The following is a 26,542-nucleotide window of genomic DNA, read 5'->3' as shown; positions in this document are numbered from 1 at the left end:
AACACCCTGTTGAGGCCAATAGTCGCTAATGATTTGGGTTTATTATGGTAGTCTACATTAATCCATGGTTTTGCTTTTCTTCAGTTTTATTAATCCATGGTCAAGTACAATGAAAATATTGAAGAGATGGTTCCAAAAACATACAGTGGATAACTTTTAAGAGCTCTTTGTTATTGTGCATTGTTGTAAGTGTTCTTTTGTTATTATTATTATTTGGTATTGCTGATAATTTACCTAATCTACAATGAAGTTAAACTTCATCATAATTATATGTTTATAGTAAGAAAATATTATATCTATAGAGTTTAGTATGATATTTTTAGACAGCTATGAAGATCTTGAAAAGTAATCTTTGTGAATAATCGGAAAGACTATCTATGTATATACATCTTCACACTGGAATTTAGAACTTTTATTGTTCCATGATGCTTGCAAAAGAATAGCCCTATATCTGTTCATTGTAAAGAAAATTTTGATGACAGGGGTGGAACACCAGGCCTTGTTACATGCTAGTCAAATGCTCCCTAACTTAGCTATGCCCTCAACACTTATCACTGTTCTTAAACTTGAAAACCACCTGAAGGTGGAACTAATAAAGGCAAAACACAAAAGTTTTTCATTTGTTCTTTTTATATACATTCAAGTATGTATACTCTGTTTTCGAAGAGTTACTATCTAGAAGTCAAATATACATGCAAATTTAATGCCAACTGGAAAGGAACCAAGAGGGTGGAGAAGTTCCAGCTCTTGTAAGCTAGTGGATCCTGAAGGAAAAGTGAGATGGAAGACATCACTAGGCAGAACCAGAAGATTGGAGAACAATACAAGAAGAGGGACTTTGGTATGAATTCTTCGACCTACCACTCAGAGGCTCTCAATGTATTGCACGTGGGTCCATATAGAGTGAAAGAAAAGATGAGGAATAAATGACCTGTTAGTGAGAAAGTCAGGGAAAAATCTTTAAGTGTATAGGGTTTCCCCAAGGATGTGTGAAGTGACCATTATATAAGATATAAACTAAGCAATAGTGTAGCAGGCATAATTCCCTCCTACTGAGAGGGCCTTGAGTCCAACTAGACAACTGTTGGTTACTCCCAAGAAAAAAAATGCCACTATTGCACAATTTGGCATGTCTTGCAAGGCTCATCATTGTTGTGGTTGGTAGGCTTTACAGCTGGATAGGTCCTTTAACTGCTTTTCTCCCTATGGCACCTTCTGATACTATGGAAGTCAGCTCTCAGGGAGGAGACTTGCAGGTAAGCCTCACCTCAATTTGTCCAACCTACCTGACCACTCATGGCTGAATAAGTCATAGAAGCCTGAAGAGAATTTACTACTGCAATTTTTCTAAACCAATATAATCTCTGTTTTCTAAATACTTAAACCCATAAATAACTGTAGTTCCTACCCCTTATCAAAGAAAGCTCTTTTGAAACAGATAAAGACTATTTAAAAGATTCACAGCTGGTCAAAATGCAGAGAATAAATGACACAGGTTTCCCAATTCCAACTGATACATTCGCAACACAGCCCCTATACCTAAGGCTGAAGGAAAATCACAGAAGAGGACATAGAAAGACTGTAAATGCCAGAGGGCCCAGAATGCCCTCTAGAAGACAATGTCTTTAGAAGTGACAAGGAAGGTACACCTATGAAGTCTCAATATGATTCCTTAAACAAGACCTGCACAATAAAAAAACCAACTGACATCCCAACACTGATGAAGGATATTTCACAAGGCCCTTCCCTTAGATTAAAAAAAAAAAAAAAAAAGGCTATAGGCAATTGGTGAATGTTGAGGGAAAGCCTCATTTTGAGGGAAAGCCCTGATTGGTTTTCAATCCCAAGTGGTCTGCCTAAACACATGTACATGTAAAGTTGTATATGTACATATGCATATGCAACCATATATAATATTTACATATTATATATATATTATGGGAACATGGAAGGAGTTGGTTAGAGAGAGGAAATGAATATATATGTATAAACACTCACACACACACACACACACACACACAGTACTTATTATGAAACTTTGAAAAAAAGTTTTTAGAAAGAAATGAGTGAACAAGTAAAAAGAAAAACACATGGAAAACAGTGTAAGGGGAGAACAGGCAAGCCATCGGAAATGCTGGAGGACGGAGAGGCCATTACACATTCTGGCTGGAAGTCATACAAACCCACAGCAGAGATCCTGTAGATCCTAATGTGTGGTCTTTGGGTTGTCAAATAGTCTCACTTGGATACAGTTTTATTTTAGTAGGAACTCCCTGGGTTTACTCCTCACAGTGCCAGAATAGCAAAGCTGAGGACTGCGGGGCTTCAGCTGGAATGTCTATTGTTTCCTGCCCAGAAAGGAAGATACCCTTGTCAAAATACGTGTATTAGATATGTTTTGTCACTGTGACCAAAATACCTGAAAGAACCAGTTTGGGAGTAAAAAGACTAATTTTGTATGGTTTCAGAGCGTTTGGTCTTGGCTGCCTGACCCATGTGTTTGAGCTGAACATTGTGGTAACAGGGGTACTTGGTGCATGCCTGTGGAATACAGGAAACAGAGGGGGAGGGGGGAGGAGAGAGCAGACAGGAGAGAGGGAGAGAGAGAGAGAGAGAGAGAGAGAGAGAGAGAGAGAGAGAGAGAGAGAGAGAGAGAGAGAGAGAGAGAGAGAAGCAAACTAGAAAGGGTTCAGAATCTATGTCATCGAGACCAGACTCCAGGGATCTGTCTCTTCCTCCACCTGGGTTCTGCCTCCTATAATTTCCAGAATCTCCCCCGATAGCACTACAAAGCTGAGGACCAACTCCTTAATGTATTATTTATGCCTAGGGGGAGCATTCACTTTATGATTAAGACCATATTTAGATATGTGTCGTTCAGTTAGGGAGGCATAGATGGGCTTGAGGTGGAAAGTGAGCAATTGTCAGTGCCCGGGTCTCATACTGAACAGGATGACATTCATCCCCACGTCCTTATTTTCATGGGAGCCACTGTGTCAGTGCTGGGTAGAGGCCAAGCCTGCCTTGGATGGAGCCAAGCGGGTCTCCCAGCTCTTTTGTGCTTTAGTGGTTTTGCTTGGCATGGCCTTTTACAATTTGACAGCTCACGAAGTAAAAATGAGGCACTCAGCAGATTTTTCAATTTTTGTTCTTCAAAATATTCCTTTAATGATAGTATTTTCTGGGACAGGGATTCTTGGTGTTCTAATTAGTTGTTCTTGATGTTGCTTTTAAAACGTCTTTTCTCATTCGTGACTCTGTCCGTGGCTTTTGTTTTTAATCTTAAGGGCCAGTGGTTTCCTGTAACACAGGAAAAGACCCTATCTCTGTAGCCAGGTAAAATGTGGCTGAGTTCAGTGGAGGGAGGTAAGCCGTAGGAAATGACAACTGGCAAACAAAAGGAAACTGGAAAACTAGCTGGCAGGGCTGCCAGGCTCTGTCTGCCTCTCACTCCCTGCTCTGAAGTCTGCCTTTAAAAAAAAATCTTTTGTTACCCTACAATACATTTTCAGTTGCATTTGAAGTAATTAGCACCGGGAATAGAATCCTGTTGTCACGTTTAATTATCAGATAGTGCCTTTCCTGGGGAATATCTGACAGTTGCCCAAAATGTTGGTCTTAATCTCAGACCACAGAGAGACCTCTGATACAGTGAAAGGTGCCTGCATGGCATTTATTAAATATAAATGGCTGCATGTCTAAAGAGGAGGTGGAGAAAGTGTGCCCGCTCTCATTTTGGAAAGAAACCCCTCAGCACAAAGGGAACTGGCATCTGCACTCAGATGAGGCATCTCCAGGGTCACATGGTGTGTGAAGGGTTAGCACCCTGGGCCTGCCTTAAAGCACTGGATCTGCACTGGGAAGGTAAAGTGTCCTGACCTTGAGTTCTAGGTCCCCAGCTGCCAAAAGCTAAATCCCAGAGCTTCTGTCTGTCTGTTATCTCGAAAGCAACTAACAGGAAGTAAATACTAAGTGGCATGGAGTTGAAATGAGGAAGCTCACTCCCGAGCATCTTAGGAGCCTTCAGTGAATCAGCTAAATATATGCACTGAGAAAAAAAAAGTCTGCTACCCTCTGGGTAGTATATTGTAATAAGCTGGGAGTGTGAAAGCCATTAACAGCATTAGATGTTAGGTGCCTAATGAATTGTGCTCATTATTGGAGATCTTCTGTGACAACACCACCTCAAGAGCTATATGAGTGCTGCAGCTCTGTTGTAGAGGGAAGATGCTCTTAAAGACAGGAGGGAACACCTCCAGGATGAAGCATGGTTAAAGGGATGCCGGGCAAAGGCTGGTACTTACTATGTGAGGACTATGGCCACTGCATCATTCAGCACACTCTCCCCAAACAGCAGTGTGTACAGGTCGGGGTCCACGTGCAGTTCATGGAAAATGGCCAGCACCGTCACTAGGAAGACACACATACAGATGACAAGTTAGATAGGACATAGCCAAGAAGTGTGTCTTGGTTGCGGTCCCCTTTTAAAAGCACTCATTAAATACCAATCTTCTCAAACTCACCCTCCGTACCAACAAGAGATCTTCATTCAAATATTATGCCACCCCCCCCCCCCCAGTGAAGAAGTCCTTTCTGCACCATGCTTACTTTCCCCTGACACCGCTCTCTGTGTGTGTGGCCCATCCTTTGCTGCTCCTCTTAAGACACATTGAACTTGCTGCAACTTTCCATACACACTGTAGATTCTTAACTCTCTTTTTTTGCAGTTGACTTCTCCTAAAGAGGCAGCAATGCCTTTGGCATCTATTTCCCTCATTCCCTCATTCCTTATATGTGCTCCCCCAAACCACCCACACACACACACACACACACACACACACACACACACACACACACACACACACAGAGAGAGAGAGAGAGAGAGAGAGAGAGAGAGAGAGAGAGAGAGAGAGAGAGAGACAGAGACAGAGACAGAGACAGAGAGAGAGAGAGAGAGAGAGAGACAGAGACAGAGAGACACAGAGAGACAGAGACAGAGACAAAGAGAGACAGAGAGAGACAGAGAAGAGGGAGGGGGAACACAGCACATATATTCTTGCTTCCATAGATCCTTTTATTCATTCTTTAAGAGCCTTAAAATGGAAAAAAATAAAATAAAAATAAAAACGGGAGTCCCTCTAAATCCCCTGACATCAGCTTTGAGCTGGTTCATTTCTTTATGATCCTAGCATTTGGATCAAATCACAGACTGATAGAAGGGACTGAGCTCTCTGGGAATAGGGTCCAATTTGCAACCCTTGCTATTTATTTGTGCAGCGTGCAATAATTATTTGATGCATGCATGAAGGAACGGACAAATGAATACTGTTGCAGTGCCCTACTGCAGTGTGGAGGGAGAGGCAGCCAGATCTTGGCTCTCATTTGCTCCTGAGAGCATGTTTGGCCATAAAAACAGATTCAGTGTTTTCCAGAGCAGGACTCAGTTCCTGCACGCTGTTTAGCACTGAGCCTTTGTGAATCTGTTATGGCAATAGATGCCACACACTGATTATTCATTTGTGGTCCTTAAAACTACCTGGTGTCTCGATATTTGAGACAGTTATGGAAAGCATGAACAGCACTCATTAGGAAAATGACCCACTGAATTGATTGCCAAGAGAGAGAGAGAGAGAGAGAGAGAGAGAGAGAGAGAGAGAGAGAGAGAGAGAGAGAGACATACAAGATGATACTGATGGTAAAAAAAAAATTAAGTCATAATGGGTATTTTCACTTCCGTTCTTTCCTCTCTCAAGAAGTGTGAGGCCAATATGTATGTGGTAAACAGAGTGCTCTTGGGGGCAGGGCAAGGGACCTGAGTTAAGTGTGAAGGTTTTGCAAATAATCAAGAAATTTGGAGGTTTCCCTGTTTGCCACTGTAGGAAACAATTGAAAGTCTTTTGTTGGAGGTTGGTCTGATGTATTTTGATGCTAATCACTGGTTGCTGTCTCTGTGACCAACCTGTACTTTGCTTAATAGCCTAACCTATTTGACCAGTAAATGGTCATCACACTCAGGCAGGGCAAGTGGGATGGGTGTGCCTAAGGTTCCAGGATTTGAGGAGATAGAGAATCTTGGGAGGAAGGGAGACCAAAGAGAGGAAGAAAGAAGGCCACCATGGATTAGGTGGAGGAGAAGCACAGGGCTGGCATGGATGGAAGATTTGGCCCAGATGAAGAACATTAGCAAGTATTTGGGATTATGGATGGTAGGTAGCTTGATAGAAATTATTAGAACCAGGTGGCATGGGATTGGGGCAGGTATCCTATACCTGCCCACTATGGGAAGTAGATTAGGGGATTAATATCTGCCCTGCCCCAGGTTAACTAAGGCTATTTTAAAATATAACAGGTGTCGGTGTCTTGATTGATTGCTACTGGGTTAGAAAAATGCTGCAGTAATAATTTGCCATACTGGCGAATTAACAGCAACAGTCTTTAGTAAGAGGGTTGGCACATTCTAATTTGAACTTGGACATAAAGCTCAGACAGCAGAACAGAGGCAAAACAGAGAGGTGGCTCAAGGCCTCCCTAGTAATTCCAGTAAAAGACGGGTTTGTCCAAGAAAGGGAGAGGTGTGAAATCAAACTCCAAGCACTTTCTATCTATCTATCTATCTATCTATCTATCTATCTATCTATCTATCTATCTCTATCCATCCCCCTCTTTCTCCCCCTTTCTCCCTCTCTCCCCACCCACCCCTGCCTCTCTCTAACACACACACTGCTGGGTCTACACATCTATCATTGTAGGTATAGCCGATCCGTTGACCACAGTCCTTATACTTGACCCATTTGCTGGCTCTCATCTTCCCAGCTCACAGCACTATGCTGCCAGGAGCATGTTGTTTAGTGACTGGATAAGCAAGAAAGTGTTGGAAGGACAGAGAAGAAGGGACATCCCCCCCCCCCATACTACTTGAAGAAGAGGATTGGTGGGCCTTGGTGCTTGAGAGACAGAAAGGATAACTCTGGATTCGGACTAACTATAAAATATGGTGAACACATTTAAATTAATGTGTTGCATACTTGAAAACTGCCAAGAGAATAGATATCAAATAGTCTCACTATAAAACAACCAAAAAACTGGTCAGCGTGTGAAGTGAGGCACATGCTAACTGGCATGATCAGCCTTCCTGCTGTTCATGAACATAAAATATTCCACATACTATACACACAGATAAATTTTATCTGTCAGTGCATTCTGCCTTTTCTTTAATACTTAAAAAAAAAAAAAAAAGAGCCACTGCTAGAATCTAACAACAAAACAAATGAAGAAAGAAAGAGAGAGGCCATGAATTAGAATGACACCGGGCCTGATTCCTTTCTAAAAGCCAAGGAAGGAATCAATTTCATTATTCAAGCTTGGAGGGTCTTACTAATCACACCAGGCAAATGGCAGAGATCTACTCTCAGTCCCTGAGTGCATTTGAACCATTTGCCCCAACTGGCAGAATCTGCAGACGGGGATGGGAGGGGCAGAATTCATCTCTCTTTGGTGATCTCATTCTCCATCTCAGGTTGAGTCAAGAGCCTACATCTAACCAAAGCAACCAGCTTCCAACTGAGTCTTTAGCTGACAACATTCTCCTTCTGTTGGGATCTTGTGGGATCAAATGCAAGTTGTTCTTTAGCAGAAAGTTATATCACTGCAGTTCAAGTGCTGACTTCAGCTTCTGTGTGTATCTGTTCCTGAGCCCCAAGGACACCTTGTAACCTATCTCTACTCTTGGGGGAGGTTTCTTAGGTTCATGTGTGGCATACGGCTTGGTTTCTTTCTCTTTTTTAAAAATATATTTTATTAATTTATTCATATTACGTCTAAATTTTTATTCCATTCCTTGTATCTTCCCATTCCTCCCTCCCTCCCATTTTCCCCTTACTCCCCTCCCCTATGACTCTGACTGAGGGGGACCTCCTCCCCCTGTATATGCTCATAGGGTATCAAGTCTCTTCTTGGTAGCCTGCTATCCTTCCTCTGAGTGCCACCAGGCCTCCCCATCCAGAGGACGTGGTCAAATATGGAACACCAGAGTTTGTGTGAAAGTCAGACCCCACTCTCCATTGAACTGTGAGGAATGTCCTGTCCATTGGCTAGATCTGAGTAGGGGTTCGAAGTTTACTGCATGTATTGTCCTTGGCTGGTGCCATAGATTGAGAAGGACCCCTGGGTCCAGGTCCGCCCGTCATAATGATCTACTTGTAGGTTTCTAGGACCCTCTGGATCCTCCTATTTCCCCATTCTCCCATGATTCTCTCACTTAGACTCCCAATAGGATGTCCTCCCCTCTGTCCCACTTTCCTGGTAAGTGAAGACTTTCATGGGATATGCCCCTTGGGCTAGTGAGTATATACCATTTGGCTCTTTCTGCTTCTGAGTGAACTCACTCATTATGATCCTTTCTAGTTCAATCCATTTGTCTACAAATTTCTGGAATTCCTTGTTTTTAATAGCTGAGTAGTATTCCATAGTGTAAACATACCACAGTTTCTTTATCCATTCTTCTACTGAGGGACACTTAGGCTGTTTCCAGGTTATTGCTATTATGAATAAGGCTGTTATGAACATGGTTGAGCAAATGTTCTTTTTGTGTGCTGGTGCATCGTCTGGGTATATTCCAAGGAGTGGAATAGCTGGGTCTTGAGGAAGCTCTATTCCCATTTTTCTGAGATAGCACCAGATAGATTTCCAAAGTGGCTGTACTAGTTTGCATTCCCACCAGCAATGAAGGAGTGTCCCTCTCCACATCCTCACCAGCCTGTGGCGTCACTTGAATTTTTGATCTTATCCATTCTAATGGGTATAAGATGGAATCTCAGAGTTGTTTTGATTTGCATTTCCCTGATGACTAAGGAGGTTGAGCATTTCTTTAAGTGTTTCTCAGCCATTCCATATTCCTCTGTTGAGAATTCTCTGTTTAGTTCTGAGCCCCATTTCTCAATTGGGTTATTTGGTTTGGTGGTATTTAGTTTCTTGAGTTCTTTATATATTTTGGGTCCAGAGTCCCTAGCTGAGTTCGGCACGTGGTTTGGGCCTAGAGTCCCTGGCTGAGCTTGGCGGGCAATTTGGGCCCAGAGACTAGCTAAGTTCGGCGTTTGGTTTGGGCCCAGAGTCCCTGGATGAATGGCTTGGTTTCTTATCCTCAAGTTTTTACTCATGGGTACCCACTCTGTTCTATGAGTTGGATTCTGCATTTTTTCCAAAGAGAGTGCAAGGCTATTTTGAGGAAAGTCTTTTAACTACATATCCAGTTATGTTCAAAACTGATCTGACATTCCCATAATTCTTCCTGAACAAAGAACTGAGCCCTGCTTCATAAACGATATCCCACACAAAAGAGAAAACCATTACTTTGCGCATTCCTATCTGCCCCATGAGGAAATGGAACAGCTTCAGAATAAAGCCAGCTAGTGTGTCCTAGAGGAGGGAGTGTTCCGTCAGGACGGCAAATGAGTTGAATAGGTGAGTCAGGAAATTAGCCACCCACTCTGCTACTGAGCTTGGAACTTTTAAAAGAACTCATTTAGTTAGTTCACCGACAGCACTCAATTTTACACAGGGTGCCCTGCATGTTCAGCTGCACTGCCCCAGGATAGACTTTCTTGAAACAGCCACAGTATGACTCGTAACAGCTCTCCTCAGGTCTCCTTGGGTTGGGGAGACTAGCTCTAACACAAGGCTTTTGTTACCTCAAGAGAACATTCTAGATTGCACATGCAAGAGTACATAGGAAGAAGAGATGACACAATCAGATTTTCTGAATCTGTGATTTTACATATATCACACTATTGGTCCAGTTGCCTTCCCATGGCTGCTGCCGCCTCAGCCATGGCTTGAAATTCCTTCTCCTACACCTTCTAAGGTTATTATCTATCTATCTATTTTTTGAGACAGGTAGTATGTGTGTGAGTGTGTGTGTATGTGTGTGTGTATGTGTGCGTGCGTGTGTGTGTGTGTGTGTGTGTATGTGTGTGTGTGTGGTCTTGACCATCCTGGAACTAGCTCTGTAGACCAGGTTGCCCTCGAACTCACAGAAATCCACCCACCTCAGCCTCCTGAGTGCTGGGATTAAAAGCATATACCAGGACACCTGGCTTATTTTTTTTATGGTATTATTTTATGCCTATGAGTTTTTACTCCAAGTATACACACGCATCACATGAGTGCTTGGTGCATATGGAGGCCAGAAGGGAGTGTCCTATGCCCTGGGACTGAGTTATCGATGGCTGTAATTTACCATGTAGGTGCTGGGAATCAGAGTCAGGTTCTCTGCAAAAGCAACAAGTGCTCTTAACTGCTGAGCCAGCTCCGTAGTCTTAAGACATAATTTTTTAGGTCCAAAAACAAACAAACAAAACAAAAAACCAACCTTGTGTCCCATGTTGGTAATAAGGGATATATTCTCCTCTTACGCTAAAGAAGAGTCCCATTCACACCAGTGTGCTCCTTTGTCTAGGATACTGGAAGAGTGTGACAACTGGATGACGGACAGACTCAGCCACGGGATCATGGGAGAGTTCTGAGAAAACAGTTTGAGCAACCACATAGCATAGGGTTGTCATGGGATGAGTGAGAAGGCAGTGGGTGGCTGTATTTCTGAGGTGAGCTGGTGAATCCAAAGCTACATCGTTAGAATGCAGAGCTGCATAGCATTTTCTTCTAGTTGTCCAATGTAGTAGAGGTTGAGCAGAATAAGCCAGAAAATAGAAAGGTTGAAGACGGAGACTGGAACAAAAGGGAGCTGCCGGGGCAGGGTCTGAGGAAGGCGGAGGAGAACTGATGGCAGCACGGAAATTATGTTCCTTAGTAATGCAAGAGCATCTGCTGAAAACTGGGTACCACTGCATGACTCAGGCCACCAGAGGCTGGAAATGATTCGGAGATCTCCAGAGGGGAGGAATTCAAGGCGCATGTCAAACTATTAGGATCAAATGTAGACCAATTTTCAATCTCTAAGAGAAACCCAAACACTGAAACAGCATGATATTTTTGCTACTTTCATCATCATACAGAAATTCTAACTAGTCTGATCTCAATCAGAAAGACAAAAAGGAAACATTCTTAGGGTAAAAAAAAAAAAAAAAAAAAAAAAAAAAAAAAAAAAAAAAAAAACCAGAAAATGACTATTTAAACCCATCAGAATGCCAATGTGTTGACTGCTAAATGGTGCCTCCTTTATTTTTAACTGCCTGTCTGTAAGTGATCGTTTCTTGAAGCTCCCTCACTAACTCTGAAGTCTTCAGTGTGATTTAGTGGCAGTCCCGTGCTTAGAGCCTTTGTTAGTAGCTCTCTGACCCACATTCTCTTGATGTTTTACAAGGAGTTTAAATTTCAAATGGCATTTCAATGTGCTGGCACTCAGCAACCTAGTACAAGATCTGCCTAGGTCGATAAACAACAAGGCACAATAGTTTCATCCATTGTCATTCCAAGTCATCATTCAGCCTTGTCAAATGCTGGCTCTCCTTGTAGTGTGCACTATCACTTTCTGTGCCAATCAGTATGTATGACACTTGTCCATGACACATGGAGAATCAGAAGTGTCTAAGGCTTCTACAGCTGAATCCTTGTTAGTCCTGACAGGTGCTATTCATTTATATATAAATGAGGTAGCATTGTTCTCTTTTTAAAAGAGTACTGTCTGCTCTATGAGGATATGAGGGGGGACTGTATATGAGACTCCTAGCAGCAGGGCCATGGAGACCGGAGAGGGCACCCTCTAACTAGATAAGACTTCTAGTAGGGCGAGAACACCAGCCCAGCCACAAAAACTCTGATCCAAAACTTACCCTGCCTACAGTGCAAGGATAAAGATAGAATAGAGAGAACAGATATTGAGGGAATGTCCAACCAATGCCTGGCCCAAACCAAGACCCACCCCATGGAAGAAAGCCAGCTCCTGACACTATTAAGGATACTCTGCTATGCTTGCAGACAGGAGCCTATCAGGGTTGTCCTCTGAGAGGCTCCACATGGCAGAGGTTTGAAACAGATGCTGAGACTCAGAGCCAAACACTGGACAAACATAGGGAGTCTAGTGGAAAAGTGAGGGGAAGGATAAAGGACCTAGAGGTGACAAGAGCTCCACAAGAAGAACAACAGAGCCAACTAACCAGAGCCAGAGGGGCTTGCTGAGACTGAAGCACCAACCAAGGACCTAGGTCTTCTACATAGATGTAGCCAATGGGCAGCTCAGGCTTCATGTGGGTCCACTAGTAAGGAGAGCAGGAGCTGTTCCTCACATGGACTCTGTTACCTGCTTTTCGATCACTCCCCTCTGACAGGACTGCCTTGCCAGGTCACAAGGGAAGAGGATGAACTCAGTCCTGATGTGACTTGCTGAGTTGGGGTGGGTGGGTAGGTGGGCTCCCCATTTATGAGAAATAGGCAAGGGGAGGGGGAATGGAGGGGAGATTGAGAGAAGAGGAGGGAGGGGACTATGACCAGGATATAAAGTGAACAAGTCAACTAATTATTTAAAAAAAAAAAAAAAAAAGAGTACTGTGGACCTCCCCCCAAAATGATAATCACTTATAGGGGAGTTTCTAAAACAGTTGTAGCTTTGTGGGAACAGTCTGGAACATTGGAATTATCCTTCTCCATGCACTTCACTATAAAATCAATTCACGGATGGGTTTTTGCCAGTGGGGTTCTGCCAATCATAATAATAGAAATACAACAGAAATCCTACCCTTCTGAACTAGGTGGAAGAGTGATGCCAAGTCTGGAAAGCACACCATTAGATGGCCACCTTGTTGAGGTCACTCTAAATTGCACATTCCACAAAGCACCACAAGTGGCTTAGCCCTAAAACATGGCAATTTTATCCGACCTTCACAGTGATGCATGGTTTGGGTATTGAGTTAGTGCTGGAAAAGGGTGTTCTACGCCAGCACACTGTTGTCGTCCTTTCAGCCAGGTCTCCTTGGGAGAAACAAGCTCCAGTGGCCAAGCTGGTGGTTTCAAAGGGTAGCCCAGGGATCCTTAGAGTTTCTTAAATCACATCTTGGAAGATCTTCAAGGTCAGAATGATCTTTACACTATCAGGGAAGTGTCGCTTGCATTTTTAAAACTCTTATTCTTTGGTTCACTTAGAGTTTTTTTTCAAAAGGCTTTATGATAATATTAATACTGCATTCCGGGGCAGATGTAAGGACCCTCTGTCTTGTATTGCTCATACCTCACATTGAGGAACTTTGCAAAACTTGTAAGGCAAAGCTACTTTTTTCAAGATAGCATTTTTGGTTTCTCTTGGAAAATAAATTTACCTTTCATAAGATATGTTACTTATAGTCAGATGTATGAATTATTGCTACTTTAAGTTAACCAATAACATTTTGAGATTTGTCTTAAGTTCTAATCGTATAAATAATAATGGGTATATTGACAGTGACTCTTTGGGTTCCTTCTTAATTTTGGTGAGTTTTGAAGGACCATATTACAAAATGCCTGAGAATGACTGTCCTAAGACAGTGGGGCATATAGTGGCTTATATCCTATGCACTGAGAATGATACTAGCTAAGCATCCTGCTTGAGAAAGATGAGAAACTGTTCCCTCTGTCAGGTTATGAGGAGTTCAGTTTGTATGCTGAGTCCTCACCCAGAAAGATCCCTATGTCTTAACATCCTTTGCCATGCAGCAACCCACTGACTCCGAGTGTTCAAGCAACAGAGTCACAATAACTCTCAAATGAGTCAATGGTTGTCTTTTTACATTAACCCCAGGAGCCTATTTTCACAGTCACAATTCCATCACCGGCACCTGTATTTGTTTAAGTCATCCTTTTGAAAGGTTAAATATTGGTAAGTTGTTTCTTTAATGGAAGGATATACAAGAAAAGCACAGACAATCACATCCCATCCTTGAATTCATGGCTGCATGGTGTTTGAGAATAATTGAGTTCACCTTTTCCTCAAAAGCCACAAGTACAACCCCTATTGGTCTCTGTGAGTAGAAAATGGTAACCAGAAGGTCATGAGATTTGGCAATGAGAAAATCACATACTAGCATATAAATGCTGCAAAGAGACATGTTTAATAATAAACACAGGCATGGACTAGTTTTTAGGTCTTGTATTTCAGAACGCATGGATTGAAATCTGCTTGGCACTTCAGCTAGTGCTTTGAAATTTCCTCAAAGGTATCTACAGCAAGAATATTCTAAATTTAACATTAGCAGAGAACATAAACATTTAACGAAGACCCAATTTTCTCACCAATAGGGTTTAATGAGCCATGGTGCCATTTAATGGGGATCTGTGCAGCATACCCACTATCCAAGTGAAGATGACTCACCCTGATGCACAAGCATTCTCCAATCCCAATGACTGCTTAAGCACTTTGCCATTTTAAAAGAGAAAATGGCAGGCAAATGTTTACCTACCAATCATGAAATACATTCGGAGCCAAGCCTAGTGGCTCCAAAGAGCAGCCAAAGTTAGTGATGGGTCACTAAGAAATCATCACTTGGAGGTAAACATAGTACTGTGGCTCATTACATAGAGCAATTATAAGAAAAGCCAAAAGTCAAAAGACAATAGTGTTAGTCATGATCACAGCTAGCATAGAATAGGAGTGTGGATAAAGACACTGAAGAATATTATATGATACTTCCAAAAATGGAGAACATGTCCAAGGAAAAATGAGCGTAATGCTGAGCGGTGGCATGTGAGAGACAAAGGAGAAAGAAGGCTAGAATGAGAGGGTTATCAAGAACTAAGGCTTTTCCTTGGTGGGTAGAGTGCTTGTCTCGCCTGCACAAGGTGCAGGATGTGACTCCCAGCATTGCAAACGTGACAAGGTGATGACATATGCTCACCCTGTCTGAGAATCTGAATAAAACTCCTTCCCAAATCTTTCAAATAACACCTGAAACATGTGACTATATTCTAGTACATGATACAAAGACTCTGAAAGGTAAACAAGGTGGAAATCCTTAAAATTAGGCACATCATCTTAGCTCATCTGAAGCCATGGTCAATCCTAATTACACAGCCCTTAAAGGGGCAAGTTTCCCCTAACTGTCCCCCAATATTGGGTCCTTAAAAAATGACCCATCTACTACAATTTTTGTACTCCTGGATGTGGCGTTATCACTAGACCATAGTCAGTGTACCAGAGGCCACAAACTTAAAGAAAACTTTCTTCTTTTCTCAGAAGCCATCAGTCGTTTACAGCTCCCCAGTCTAGGGTAGAGGCTGGAGAATATCTCTTTATGCTAGACTGTTGGCTGATTTGATTTGTAAGGTCTTGTGCAGGCAACCACAGCTGACCTGAGTCCATGGATGTGGCAGTCCTGTCATGTCCAGAAGAGACAGTTTGGTTCTGCCTCCTTCTGAACTCTGGCTCTTGATATCTTTCTCACCCCATTATTCTTCCCCCCAATATCATCTGTGCCTCTATTATATACTCCCCTCTCTTTAAGTCTTTCTTCCCCTCCTCACTGATGGTCTCTTTCTAGTTTCCTGGATTCTATGGGTGTTCCATTGAAGACGCAAGTCTAAAGATTTGATGCCTAGATCCAGAAGAAAGAAGAAGAGGGTGAACACAACCAAAATTACATTGTGTGACATGTCAAAGAATTAATACAAGTATTTTTAAAAAGAAAAGGCATTTCCCACAGATACAGTTTTGAAATTCACGATACAGAAAAGAAATATGGACTATAGGCGGTACGAGACAGGGCAGGAAGAGGATATTTCAGTAGACATAGGCCTAAATGATTGAGACATAGATTGTGCACCTAGTGGTGTGTCACCCCCTATCCCACCCTGTAATAACCCAAGAACGCTGAGCTTCCCTGGCGTCCTCCAGGCTCTTGGACATGGTCCTGAGCACTTAAGTATATAATAAATACTCTCTTCTCAGTGACATTTATGGCTTATAAGGGGGTTCACAATATGTGTGCAAAATGATTGTCATTAATCATGATTCTGTAAATTATTACCAGCAAAACACTTGAGGCAAAATAAAAATAAATTTGATAAAATGAAGAAAGAGGGGTAAAATTTCTTAGGTTGGAGTGAGAGAACTTGCTGGAGGGAAGAGAATAAAGGGGATATTCAGGAACATTCTAAGTATCAGAAGGGTTTGGTATACATTTGCTGGCTTTCAAATGTAGTCACTGATTTGTCAGGGCAGAGAGGGGGGTCTTGGACAGCCATGGGTAGCTTTGTTAGTGAGCAATGGGGCCTTAGCTCTGTAGCTGCAGTAATATGTATTCTACCACTATGATCTTAGAGAGAGATTCTTCTTAGAACTTCTGAAAGCAGTCCAACAGGCCAGAACCTTGACTTTGACCTTCTGAGACCTGGAGCAGAGAATACAAGCCAGCCAAGCTGGACTTCTGACCTTCAAATCTGGGAGATAATAAATTTGTGATGCCAAACTCTGCTGGATATGTGGTGATTTATTGTATTGCTAACACATCAACATGCCTGGGCCCCAAGACCATATGAGTGGGATGATCTTGTATTCTTTAGAACCTGAGCTTCCTAGTGGGAATATGACTGCAATCACCCTAGTCTCAGCTGTCCCTTAGCCCCTTTTGTCCCTAAAGCACCAATGGCATAACATAAATCACATACACAAATCCATGTTTTAGATAATGCTTCATAAAACCAAACTTGGGCCAGAGTAAAAAATTATGGGTTTCTGCTTATGGGGCTCTGGGTCCTGAACAGTGATGCTGTCTGTGTTTATGACTCCTGGTGTCATCATCACACACAGCATGTCATCCCGTCCCTCAGAATGAGTTTCACACCTAAGTGAGTCACCTTATTTTCTAGGAGTTACCCTTTCCAGGCCACATTGTTGTGTACAGTCATCATGAAGAACTGCTGCTGACAAGGATGGGTGCCAGGTCACCTGCCTGGGCAAACCAGGGCTTGGGAGAGGTCCTAAATCACAAAGTGGCTCCCACAAGAGGAGAAGACAGCAACTGTAGGAATGTTCTCTTCTGGGTTTTTCTTTTCTTTTCCTCCTCCTCCTCTTCCTCCTCCTCTTCCTCCTCTTCCTCCTCCTCCTCCTTCTTCTTCTTCTTCGTTATTCTGAGTTTTCTTTGGTAAAAGTTTAATATTTTTAGTCTCAGAAAATTGGCCAAGGTTAAAATCGTGAAATGTGGTAGTCAGAGTTCCTTTCTCAAAGCCACGGATACCATACTTGAGGTCATAGCCCTCCTGAGCGCCTTGTCTGTGCTTGCAGAGTGCGGACCCCTCTGTGTGTGCGCCATAGACTGGCCTCTGCCAATCTCTCCTTTGTTTGGAAAGACTGGCTTTCTGCGGTTGTCCTTCAGGCTCCCTGACATCTTTTCTCTGTCCTCTAAGAGGCGTTGCTTTAAGACAAACACTGTCCAGGAAAGCGGCCTCAGTGTGCTCCTCCCCATGGGGTCTCAGATTTCACCCTTTCCTTCTCTCTTCCCAGATACAGACCTCCAAGGTCTCCAGCCACTTTCCAGGCACTTCCACCCGCAGTGGCTCTGTGTACCTGTCACGAGGAATGGCTGTTTGATTAGTTCTCCACTCCCTAGGAGCCAGCCTCCATAAATCTGATTTTCTTGAGTCTACGGAATAATACATTGTCACCAAACCAGAAGCGTTGAGTTTGTGTTTTAACAAAGTAGGTAAATAAATGATAGATAGATAGAGAAATGATAGATAGATAGATAGATAATAGATGGGATCACAGACAGATCACAGATGGAAAAATAGCTGGCATTAGAGAGTATTATAATAATAGGAGTCAAACTATACTTTGCAGTTCAGCAGTTTACAAGGTCAGGCAAGGAGCCAGAAATCCATGCTGAAGGTGTGACATTACATCAGAAACTGCAGCAAGAGTTAGCTTTGTTAGTCCTGAAGTTTTTACCCACCGCACCCCCCACTCCCCCTTCCCCGCTCACCCAGTAATCTTTTTTAAAAGGAAAAATAATGCAAAAAAAAATAAAAAGTTCAGTTGCAAATGAACTTATTTTCTTACTGTAAAAGGAGCAATTTTAAAAAGTACTATCACCCCAGGAAATAACAGTCACTTGAACCGGTCTTCAGGGATACTGAAGTCGTCACAGAGGGTGGGGTGGGGTGATGACTCAGTGGTTAAGAGCACTTGCTCTTGCAGAGGACCTGGTTTCAGTTCTAGGCGATCCAGCAGCCTTGTAAGACACTGCGCACATGTGGTGCGCATACATGCATTTAAGCAAAAACATCCATACACATAAAATAAAAACAAACATCTCTTTTAAAAAAGCTAGTCACCATTTGTATTCTTTGTCCAGCTATGTGTTTGTCAATGCCTTGATATTCTCTGGTGAGCAGTGAGCATTAATCCTGTTGGCCAGTTGACTGGATGAACGAACCTCTGAAGATTGTTTCTTAAGGCAGTAGCAGCTTCTGTGCTGTGTGTTCTCCAGGTGACCTACCACTTACCTGTTCACTGTCTAGCCTACAGTACTTGTTTGTAGACGCTATCCTTATCATTATTTCTGCTCAAAATAATACACTAACAACAAAGTGTTTCTTGTTTAGAACACCCAGGTAAAAGGAAGTTATTTTTTGGAAATATTCTTGACCCAAAGACTCAATAACCTTCTTAGATCAAGAAGAGCAAGCCTCAGCCCACACTTGTGGGTACTCTCCTGTCCCACACACCTTATGGCATCCAACCTTAGGGATATATAAACATTGACGTCACATCCATGATCCTTTCTGCTTGACTCATTTCTCCGTGGTTTTGACTTTATTACATGCTGTGCCCTATAAAGATCCAGGCGGTAAGAAAAATATCTAAGACATTTCTGAATCTGGTTTGCTCCAATGTATAACATCCTTTCTCACTCATAGACAGAAGGTGTGGGCTGGACACTGACTTTGAAAACATCCATCCTGCAGGTCTGCCTTTGAAGCACTGCTGGGAATGAACTACTTTCATTGACAAGAGTCATTCCATTCCCCAGAGCAGTGAGCCAGAGAGGTCCATCAGCCACAGCTGTTTCCCAGCTGTCCGCCGCACCGTTGAATTGCTTCAAAGGGCTTTTCAGTGTGTTCTTGAAACCCCATGGTCAGAACACCTGGAGTCTCTCTGCATCTCTGTCCAATATCCCGAGGCATAGCTGGCCACTATTACTGCTTCCAAATCAGTCGGGACAGCTGCTGCTCTCTGACTGGACTTCCAACTTCTTAAGCAAGACTTTTGTGTGGGATCTTGAAATTCATTGCTGGAGTAGAGGAAGGTGAAGAGAAACCTGACTTTGCTGTCAAATGAACCAAAGTTGGGGGGTGGGGTCCAGCTATGATGCAAATTAATTTGGTGATCTCAGAGCCAGCTACCCACCTGACTAAAGCTTCAGGTGAGTCGCATTGGTAAATGAAGAGACATGCTCAGTCCTCAGATGCCCTGAGAAATGGCTAGGGGGAATCATTTCTGCAAAGTGCATGGCGTCATGAAGTGGACAGACAGTGGTGGCCACCGTGACTATTATCATTCGTGCCAGTGGTGGGTCTGTCCATAAAGCAACTGACGATCTCTACTTGTTTGTTTCCCCTTTGACATAAAATGATGTGAGAGGAAAACTTGTCAAATGGAGAAAAGCTAAGAACTTACTTTCTTGCAACCCTGTGTGCGCATGTACTTTCTCTTTCTGAGTCTTAGGATCAGTGTTTGCAAAGGGTGAGGAGGCTGAAAAATGATCGTCTTTTAAGGTCCTTCCACACCTCAAATTTTATAACTCTCAGAATCTGTACTCTGAACTACAGATCTTGGATCTGGATCCCACACATCCTCCTAATTATGGAGAAGGAGCCTGGCTGTGGTGCTGAGATCAAGGGAGGGGCCTATAGAGTAACTGAGCTTCAAGTGCAGTGGGTGGAATGGTGGACGTTATTACTGAATTTAACCTTCTCTCCTGGGACGAGGAGAGAACTGTCTCTCCAGCCTCAATCCCAGAAGGGTCTGAGCCCAGGGCTCCTTTGCGAATGCTGAGAACATCAGGAAGTCTGTGGCCCCAGATGGGAATGAAAATCCACTGCTCACCGTAGGCCTGTCTCTTAGATGAGAAATAGGGCTTCTGGACCCACTCACTGGCATGGTGTCTCTTTAAAAAAAAAAAAAAAAGACAGTGTTGGCTCCTGGTAAAGGGTGGGTGTGTGGGTTTTAAAAAGCTATCCCAGAGCCTTAGCCAACCTGACTAGTATAGGCCCCCTGTGTTTCCAAAGCCCATGGAGTGCTGCTTTGTCTTTTAAACTCATTGCCAGTGGCTGGAACTATAGTCCTCTGTGGGCTTGAGCACCTTGAGGCTTACCCTCTGTCTACCTTACCACCAGCCTCAGTGGCCTTACTCTCAGCAGCTGCTACCTAGCTGCTGCTTATTAAATGTCTACTGAATGAAATCAATAGTAAAATGAGAGCTCGACTCCTGACTATTGAGTGTCAATTTCTTTTCAAACTTGATTGGCACAGGGCTATTTTGTCTTGAGAAACAGCAGTAGTTAGTTGTGGGACAAAGACTATTGGAAGTGCTCTGTCTTTAAGGCTGCTGCTTGTGAGCTTCATAGACTTAAGCAGTGATATATTTCGAACCTCAGCTTCTTGGAATGGATTAAATCGCCCGGTCATGGTGGTGATCGAATCAGTTGTATCAAATATATCAAGTCAGATGTTCGTGCGCACAGTTACAGACTGTTCTCAGTAGATGATAGACTCTGTGGAGAAAGATGCAGACAGAACTTTTACATTTCTGTTTATCAGCTTTGGGGTGCTCCTGCCGCATGCTGACTCACGCCGGATGCTGTTTTGATGGGCAGAGTAGAAACATTAGTGATTTTCGTCTGGCTGAAAGTCGGCTGAAGTTGACATCTTGCTCATATATGTCAGTGTCCTGTAACAGCACAATCAGAAAACCTAAGGCAGTGCAAAGCCTGGCACTTGAGTCCAGTGCTCATTGGCTAGCTGTGGAATCCTCAAATTTTTTTGCACCTCAATTATCTGAGTAAAACGTGGCTCTTCTCTCCCTGAGACAATGAGATGAGACGAGCAGAAATACTGTGTGTGGAAGCTATTTGAATTCCTTGAAAGAGATACACAATATAAATCCAAGATGGTATTTTTATTTCTGAGTAAATTTGCTCCAGAATAGAATCTGGGTTTATACGAGGGTGTTTTATAGACTAAGGTTTATATGGAGGCTTTTAAACTGATGCTATCACAGTGTGCTTAACATGGAATTGGATAGACCGAGAAAATGCATTTGAGTGCTGTTAAATAACACCGCGCAGGCTTGCAGCAGATCACACAGAGAAATTGACTGGTCTGCCAGTGCTATCTCAAAGTCCGATGGCTTCAGGGGGAAATGCTGTAGGCTAATATGCCCAGACTTCCTCTGAAATGCAATATTTTCCTCTTGGAGTTCAAGGGAAGTACATGAAAAATTTGCTCACTCTGGTCCTTTACCTCAGTCTCAATACAGTGTTCCCTTTCAAACACAACATACTGAAAGTAGAGTCACCCCTGTTTCTCTACGATGACCACACAGATAATTCAACTCCGTGAACTTTATAGAATTTGTTTTTTATTCTTAAGAATGTGGATGCGATGCCATATTCTTATATTCCTCAGTATATTCCTATGCTACTTGGCGGACAGCAGATGTTAATCGAATGCCTTTATTCTCCATGTTAACTGTGATACAGAAGAAACTACTTTGTCAATTGCACTTGATTTGCTTATTTATTTATTTATTTATTTATGTGTTTACTTATTGATTTTGGTGAATAAAAAGTTCAGTAAAGGTGAGATGCTAAAACCAAAGACAAGAAGGCAAGTGTCTGGCTACTCAACACTCAGAAATACAGAGGCAGGGAGGGCCAGAAAGTGACAAAAAGAATAAAATATTATATGATGTAAGAAAGGATGGCAGGTTCCCTGACACAACAAGTAAATGAAAAACACAATCATATCGTGAGATAAAGCAGTGACCAGAAAGCACGATCAAAGAGACCAAAGGAAACACAAATCAAAATGAAAAACTCTGTGGGTCACACCAGCGTTAGTAATCATTTCTCTTATGTTCAAAAAAAAAAAAAAAAAAAAAGTATGAATACTTTAACTGAGGAGTTGAATGACAAATGAGAAATTATGAGAGACAGCCCAATTAAGTCACCCTACTGAAGAGGCTTTTCTCCAAAAATAACAGTTCTGCTTTTAATTATAGGTTCTAAGGTCTGTTAATCAGCCGTCTTCCTCAAGGCTAAGCCTGGTGCAAATAACAGAGGGATTCAGCAAAGTGCCCTGTTTAATTAGAAGGAATTTAATTAAAAATATTTTTATACACATGACCAATCACCATTATTTATGCAGATGTTCCCTTGTGCTGCTTTGGAGATGCTCCTCCGCTCCCCTCACGTCCCTCCTTTAAGAATGCTGCCGCATTTTCGGCAAAGGCTCCTGCAAAACGAGAGGCGCCATGGCTGGTAGTTAATACCTATTTTTATCAAAACAGCAGTGCGGCTCACACATCACCCGTGTAGCGTAACCATAGTAACCCCGAACGGAAAGGGTCTTTGGGTTATCTCTGCGATCAAAGGTAAGATAGTTCACATGCCTTTGAAACAGTCACACTACGGTAAACTTTAAAAGGAGGAATGTGGCTCTTTTAAATTTTGTTTTTCTACTACTTAAATGTTAAGAGAAAATTTTGACTTGCAAATGTGGTGTATGGAAATGCCTTTCATTTTGGACAACTCTTCCTCAGAGTGTGAGTAATATTAGATGAATATTCACATTCTCTAGTGCTTCTGAGGATGACATAGAAACAATAAAATTAATAATCATATTTCCAAGTTGGAGACTTTGCTTCAGGGCAAAAAAAAAAAAAAAAAAATCTCACATTAAGGAGCTCAAGATGAGGAGACATTTTGTGTCCATAGGCTCTGGGGAGGATGGTAAGGGTGCATCCCATGGGTTGAGCTGCAGACAGTGACTCACGGTGTGGACGGGCAGTTAAGTTACAAAGACAAAGCATCTTTAATTAGAGGAGCAGTGGAGCTGACTTAAACAGTAGTGAGGGGCCAGCCCAAACACAGATCTGGATGGAGCCTTATAATATATGGGCACCATAGGACAGGGTAGGAAAAACACCAGCAGGTAGAAAATAAAAGGCCCACAGATGATTAGTCTATTAGAGCATCCATAATCTGGGTACCACCAAACAGCCCAGCACAGATGCTGCTACGGCCACAAGCAATTAAAGGATGGGGCAACAGGGGCAGTACTCGTATACCCAGCAACTGTTGAGTACAGAATCATTGAGGGTTAGGAGAGCTTCTGTAGGGCCTAACTAGAATTGTTTATTTCCTTCCTCTCGATTCTTTATACTTGGGCTTTACTATGGAAGCGGGTGGTGGCAGGAGGTGAATGTGAGAACGCAGATTATCGTGGCCACTTTGTTGAGAATGGGCTTCTGGCAATTTTATGAGCAGCAACAAATAACTAAAGTGCTGTGGGAGGGGCATCTGAAGAGCCAGTTAAATGCTCAAAGACATCTGACTGTTATTAAGTTTCATTATAGAACCTATTACAGAAAGCTTAGCAATTTATAAATAATTTTCTACAAAGCATCTTATTTGATCTGGCAACAGCTCTGGGGAGAAATAGAAAATACTTTTTGTTTGATTTTTGTCTTGTTTTGACAGCGCCTGTTCAAAGATGTACAATATAAGTTCCAAGAATTTAAGGCACTAAGTTGTGGTCTTCCTCCACCACTCACGCTGGGGTCTGCTTCAGCTCAGAGCGCAACCTCTCCCCTCACTGTACCACACTTTCACTCACAGAAAACTCACTCCACTTACAGTACACATTATCAGCAGCACTCTTTTTATACGTCTTTATTTACTTGTCAAAATTTTCATTTCTGCTTATTTGTTTTTGCAGTACTGGGGATCAAAGCAGGGCCTCACACGTGCTACGCAGACCTCCATCCCTGAGCGACATGCCCTGCCCAGCTTTCTACATACACCAAACTGGGAACTAAGACTTTAGAAGTTGACATTATCTTAGGAGAAAATGGATATGGAAAAATGTACCGTTGCTATAATTACAGTAAGGAAGAGGCTGTGGCACACTTAAAACTGTCCACAAGTGCCACAAGGGCTTGCACAGGTTATTTCTTTCTGTGGAAATGCTAATATGGAGCTTACTCCACCTTACAATTCACCATTTACACTCAGAAAAGCAAATATTTCATTCTTTAAGTTTTAGATTTGTCAGCTCTGTGGACCAGCTCCGTCATCCGTCACTGGCACCTGTCAGAAACGGAACACTGGGGCCGACTCTGCTCCCACTGAATCTGCACGCAGGACGCGGTAATCTGTATTTTTACAAACTGCCCTGGGGAAGTCTTAGGTACTTAAAATGGAACACTCCTAACTACACAGGAAATAATCTTAGCCACCATCACATTGCTCTAGGAATACACAGGGACACAAGGCCTAGAGAGGTTAAGCAGCCAGGTTGATTTTTGTCCTGTGCACTTGAAGTAGGAATTTCATGAGACCCAAGGTCTCCTAACTCTCAAAAAAAAAAAAAAAGAAAAAAAAGCACCAGTCCATGACACATGTCAAGTAGAGTCTGGTCCAACTAAACATGAGCAAAAAGACTTTGACTTTGGATCCATATGCATGTAGGCATCTAATTTCAGTAAATGAATTATAATTCATGCATTTAATTTAGTCTTTGGACAGGATAATGCCACCGTGAGTTTCCTAAATTCAATTTACAGGAGCCAGTGGTCTTCTATGAAAGCCCACATCCAGAGCTCAGGGCTTCATCAGGCAATTTGGATTCTTAGCACATGCTAGCTGCTGAAAGAAGCCAAGATGTGTGACTTACATGTCATATGCAAATTTTCTGATTTTGTTTTAAATTTCACGACACGCACAATATCATATTGCATTTTAAGATCTTTTCCATTACAGCTCATGGTGGTTTATTAACATACTATAAAATGATTGCTTAATTCTATATGTGGTTTTCCTTTAAAGCACAGATAGGTGTGCACGCACGCGCACACACACATTATCACAGCTAATTCACTGTTTATGTTTGCTTTAACAGTATTTTTTTTTTTTTTTTTTTTTTTTTTTTTTTTGGATACCCTCTCCCATATCCTTCTAACACACCCTCTTATCTTTTTTCTCTTCTCAACTTTATGATGTAGCATATGTCCCACCAGGTTCTCTTCGCACTAAACTCCTCTTTATAATAATCACCACACACATTTGCAGCAGATATTAAATCAGAATCAGAAACAGAGGAAGAGAGAAGCATTTCTACAGTGCGGTTGGTTGGTGGTCTTCATCCACGTTTCTAGACGTTTCTAGACTCTTCCACCTCTCACCCACAGGAAGTCAGGCGGATAGGTTCCCAAGGCCTTAGCTCCCCCTGGAGGTTGAGATTTGTAAAGGGGCTTCTGCCCAGGGCGAGCTGAGATTCTTGTACTCACATGGGTTGCCTAGGGAATCTCAGACGCTCATCTTAAAGTGTCAGAAAGGAACTGCAGAGAGCCCAACAGACAACAGAAGATGCCCCCCAACAATGTAGGGATGGATGCAGTGGAGTGACGTCTGAGTCTCGCTTGAAAAAAAAAATCTCATAGGCAGGGGCTATTTAGGAGCTCTACGAGTGGCGAGCGGCATATGTCAAGCCTCTAAAATGGTTACTCACCACTCTTCCCACCTTGGAGAAGTCAGAAACTATATCCAGTGAGTGATAAAGAAGGCATTCCAGAAAGACGACCCTTTCTATTCCTCTTCTCAGAGGTCAGCTACCTGTCTTCAGCAAGCGAGGGACAGTGGTTAAAGTCACACCTTAAGCCAAGTTTAAATTTTGCTTTATTACATGGGATTGAAGGTGTGCATTACTGACACAAGTCTCTGCTGACAACCTAAATACCTCAGGATTTTTTAATCTACCACTGGGCAAGGAGTAGCCTCCAGGATTTTTCACCCCCAGAATATAAAACATTTAATATACTACTGAATCTTCACTTACTTGACAGCAAGGAATATAAACACAGTCCAGAGAGCAAGCACAAGAGAGCGCCAGGTCTACTTTCAGGATCCACACGAACCCAGGAGCTGCTGGAGAGACAGGCAGCTTGAGGGCTTGGTCCTCCCTTGGTTTTTGTCCCATGGGCCAGATTGCGTTGCTGCAGTTTCTCTAGCTCTCTACCAATTGCCTTCCTCCACCACCTTAGTTCCTGGCCCCTTATAACTTCAGTTTGCCGTGGTTTACTTGCTTCTAAACATACTTAAGGCATCTCTCATTTTAGCTGGTTTGACTTTTGTTCCTGCTACTGTTGTAACAGCATTTCCAAGGTCGGCTTCTCAAGAGAAACATGTAATTTAGCTTCCTTTTGATCCAGTCTACATGCTGTGAGTTGCTTGCTGGTCAGGGCGTATATCAGGTACTTTTGGATCCTCCAGGATGTTTTTAAAGAGAACAGTACAGAGGGTGAAAAAAAAAAAAAAAAAGCAGTATGCATGGCTGTACTTTGTG

The 26,542-nt window shown here is 42.5% G+C and overlaps 1 protein-coding gene across 1 annotated transcript in view; it reads right to left on the bottom strand.

Annotated features, from left to right (window-relative positions):
- Slc9a9 (solute carrier family 9 member A9) overlaps nucleotides 1-26,542 on the bottom strand; it is a 565,142-nt gene that overhangs the window by 382,714 nt on the left and 155,886 nt on the right. Inside the window, exon 6 of the mRNA XM_051140492.1 lies at nucleotides 4,305-4,410. Within this exon, the coding sequence (XP_050996449.1) occupies nucleotides 4,305-4,410 (106 nt within the window). The remainder of the gene's footprint in view (nucleotides 1-4,304; nucleotides 4,411-26,542) is intronic.

Source organism: Acomys russatus, chromosome 32, assembly GCF_903995435.1.
Source record: "Acomys russatus chromosome 32, mAcoRus1.1, whole genome shotgun sequence".
NCBI classification, from domain to species: domain Eukaryota; kingdom Metazoa; phylum Chordata; class Mammalia; order Rodentia; family Muridae; genus Acomys; species Acomys russatus.
This window is presented reverse-complemented; position numbering and strand designations above follow the sequence as displayed.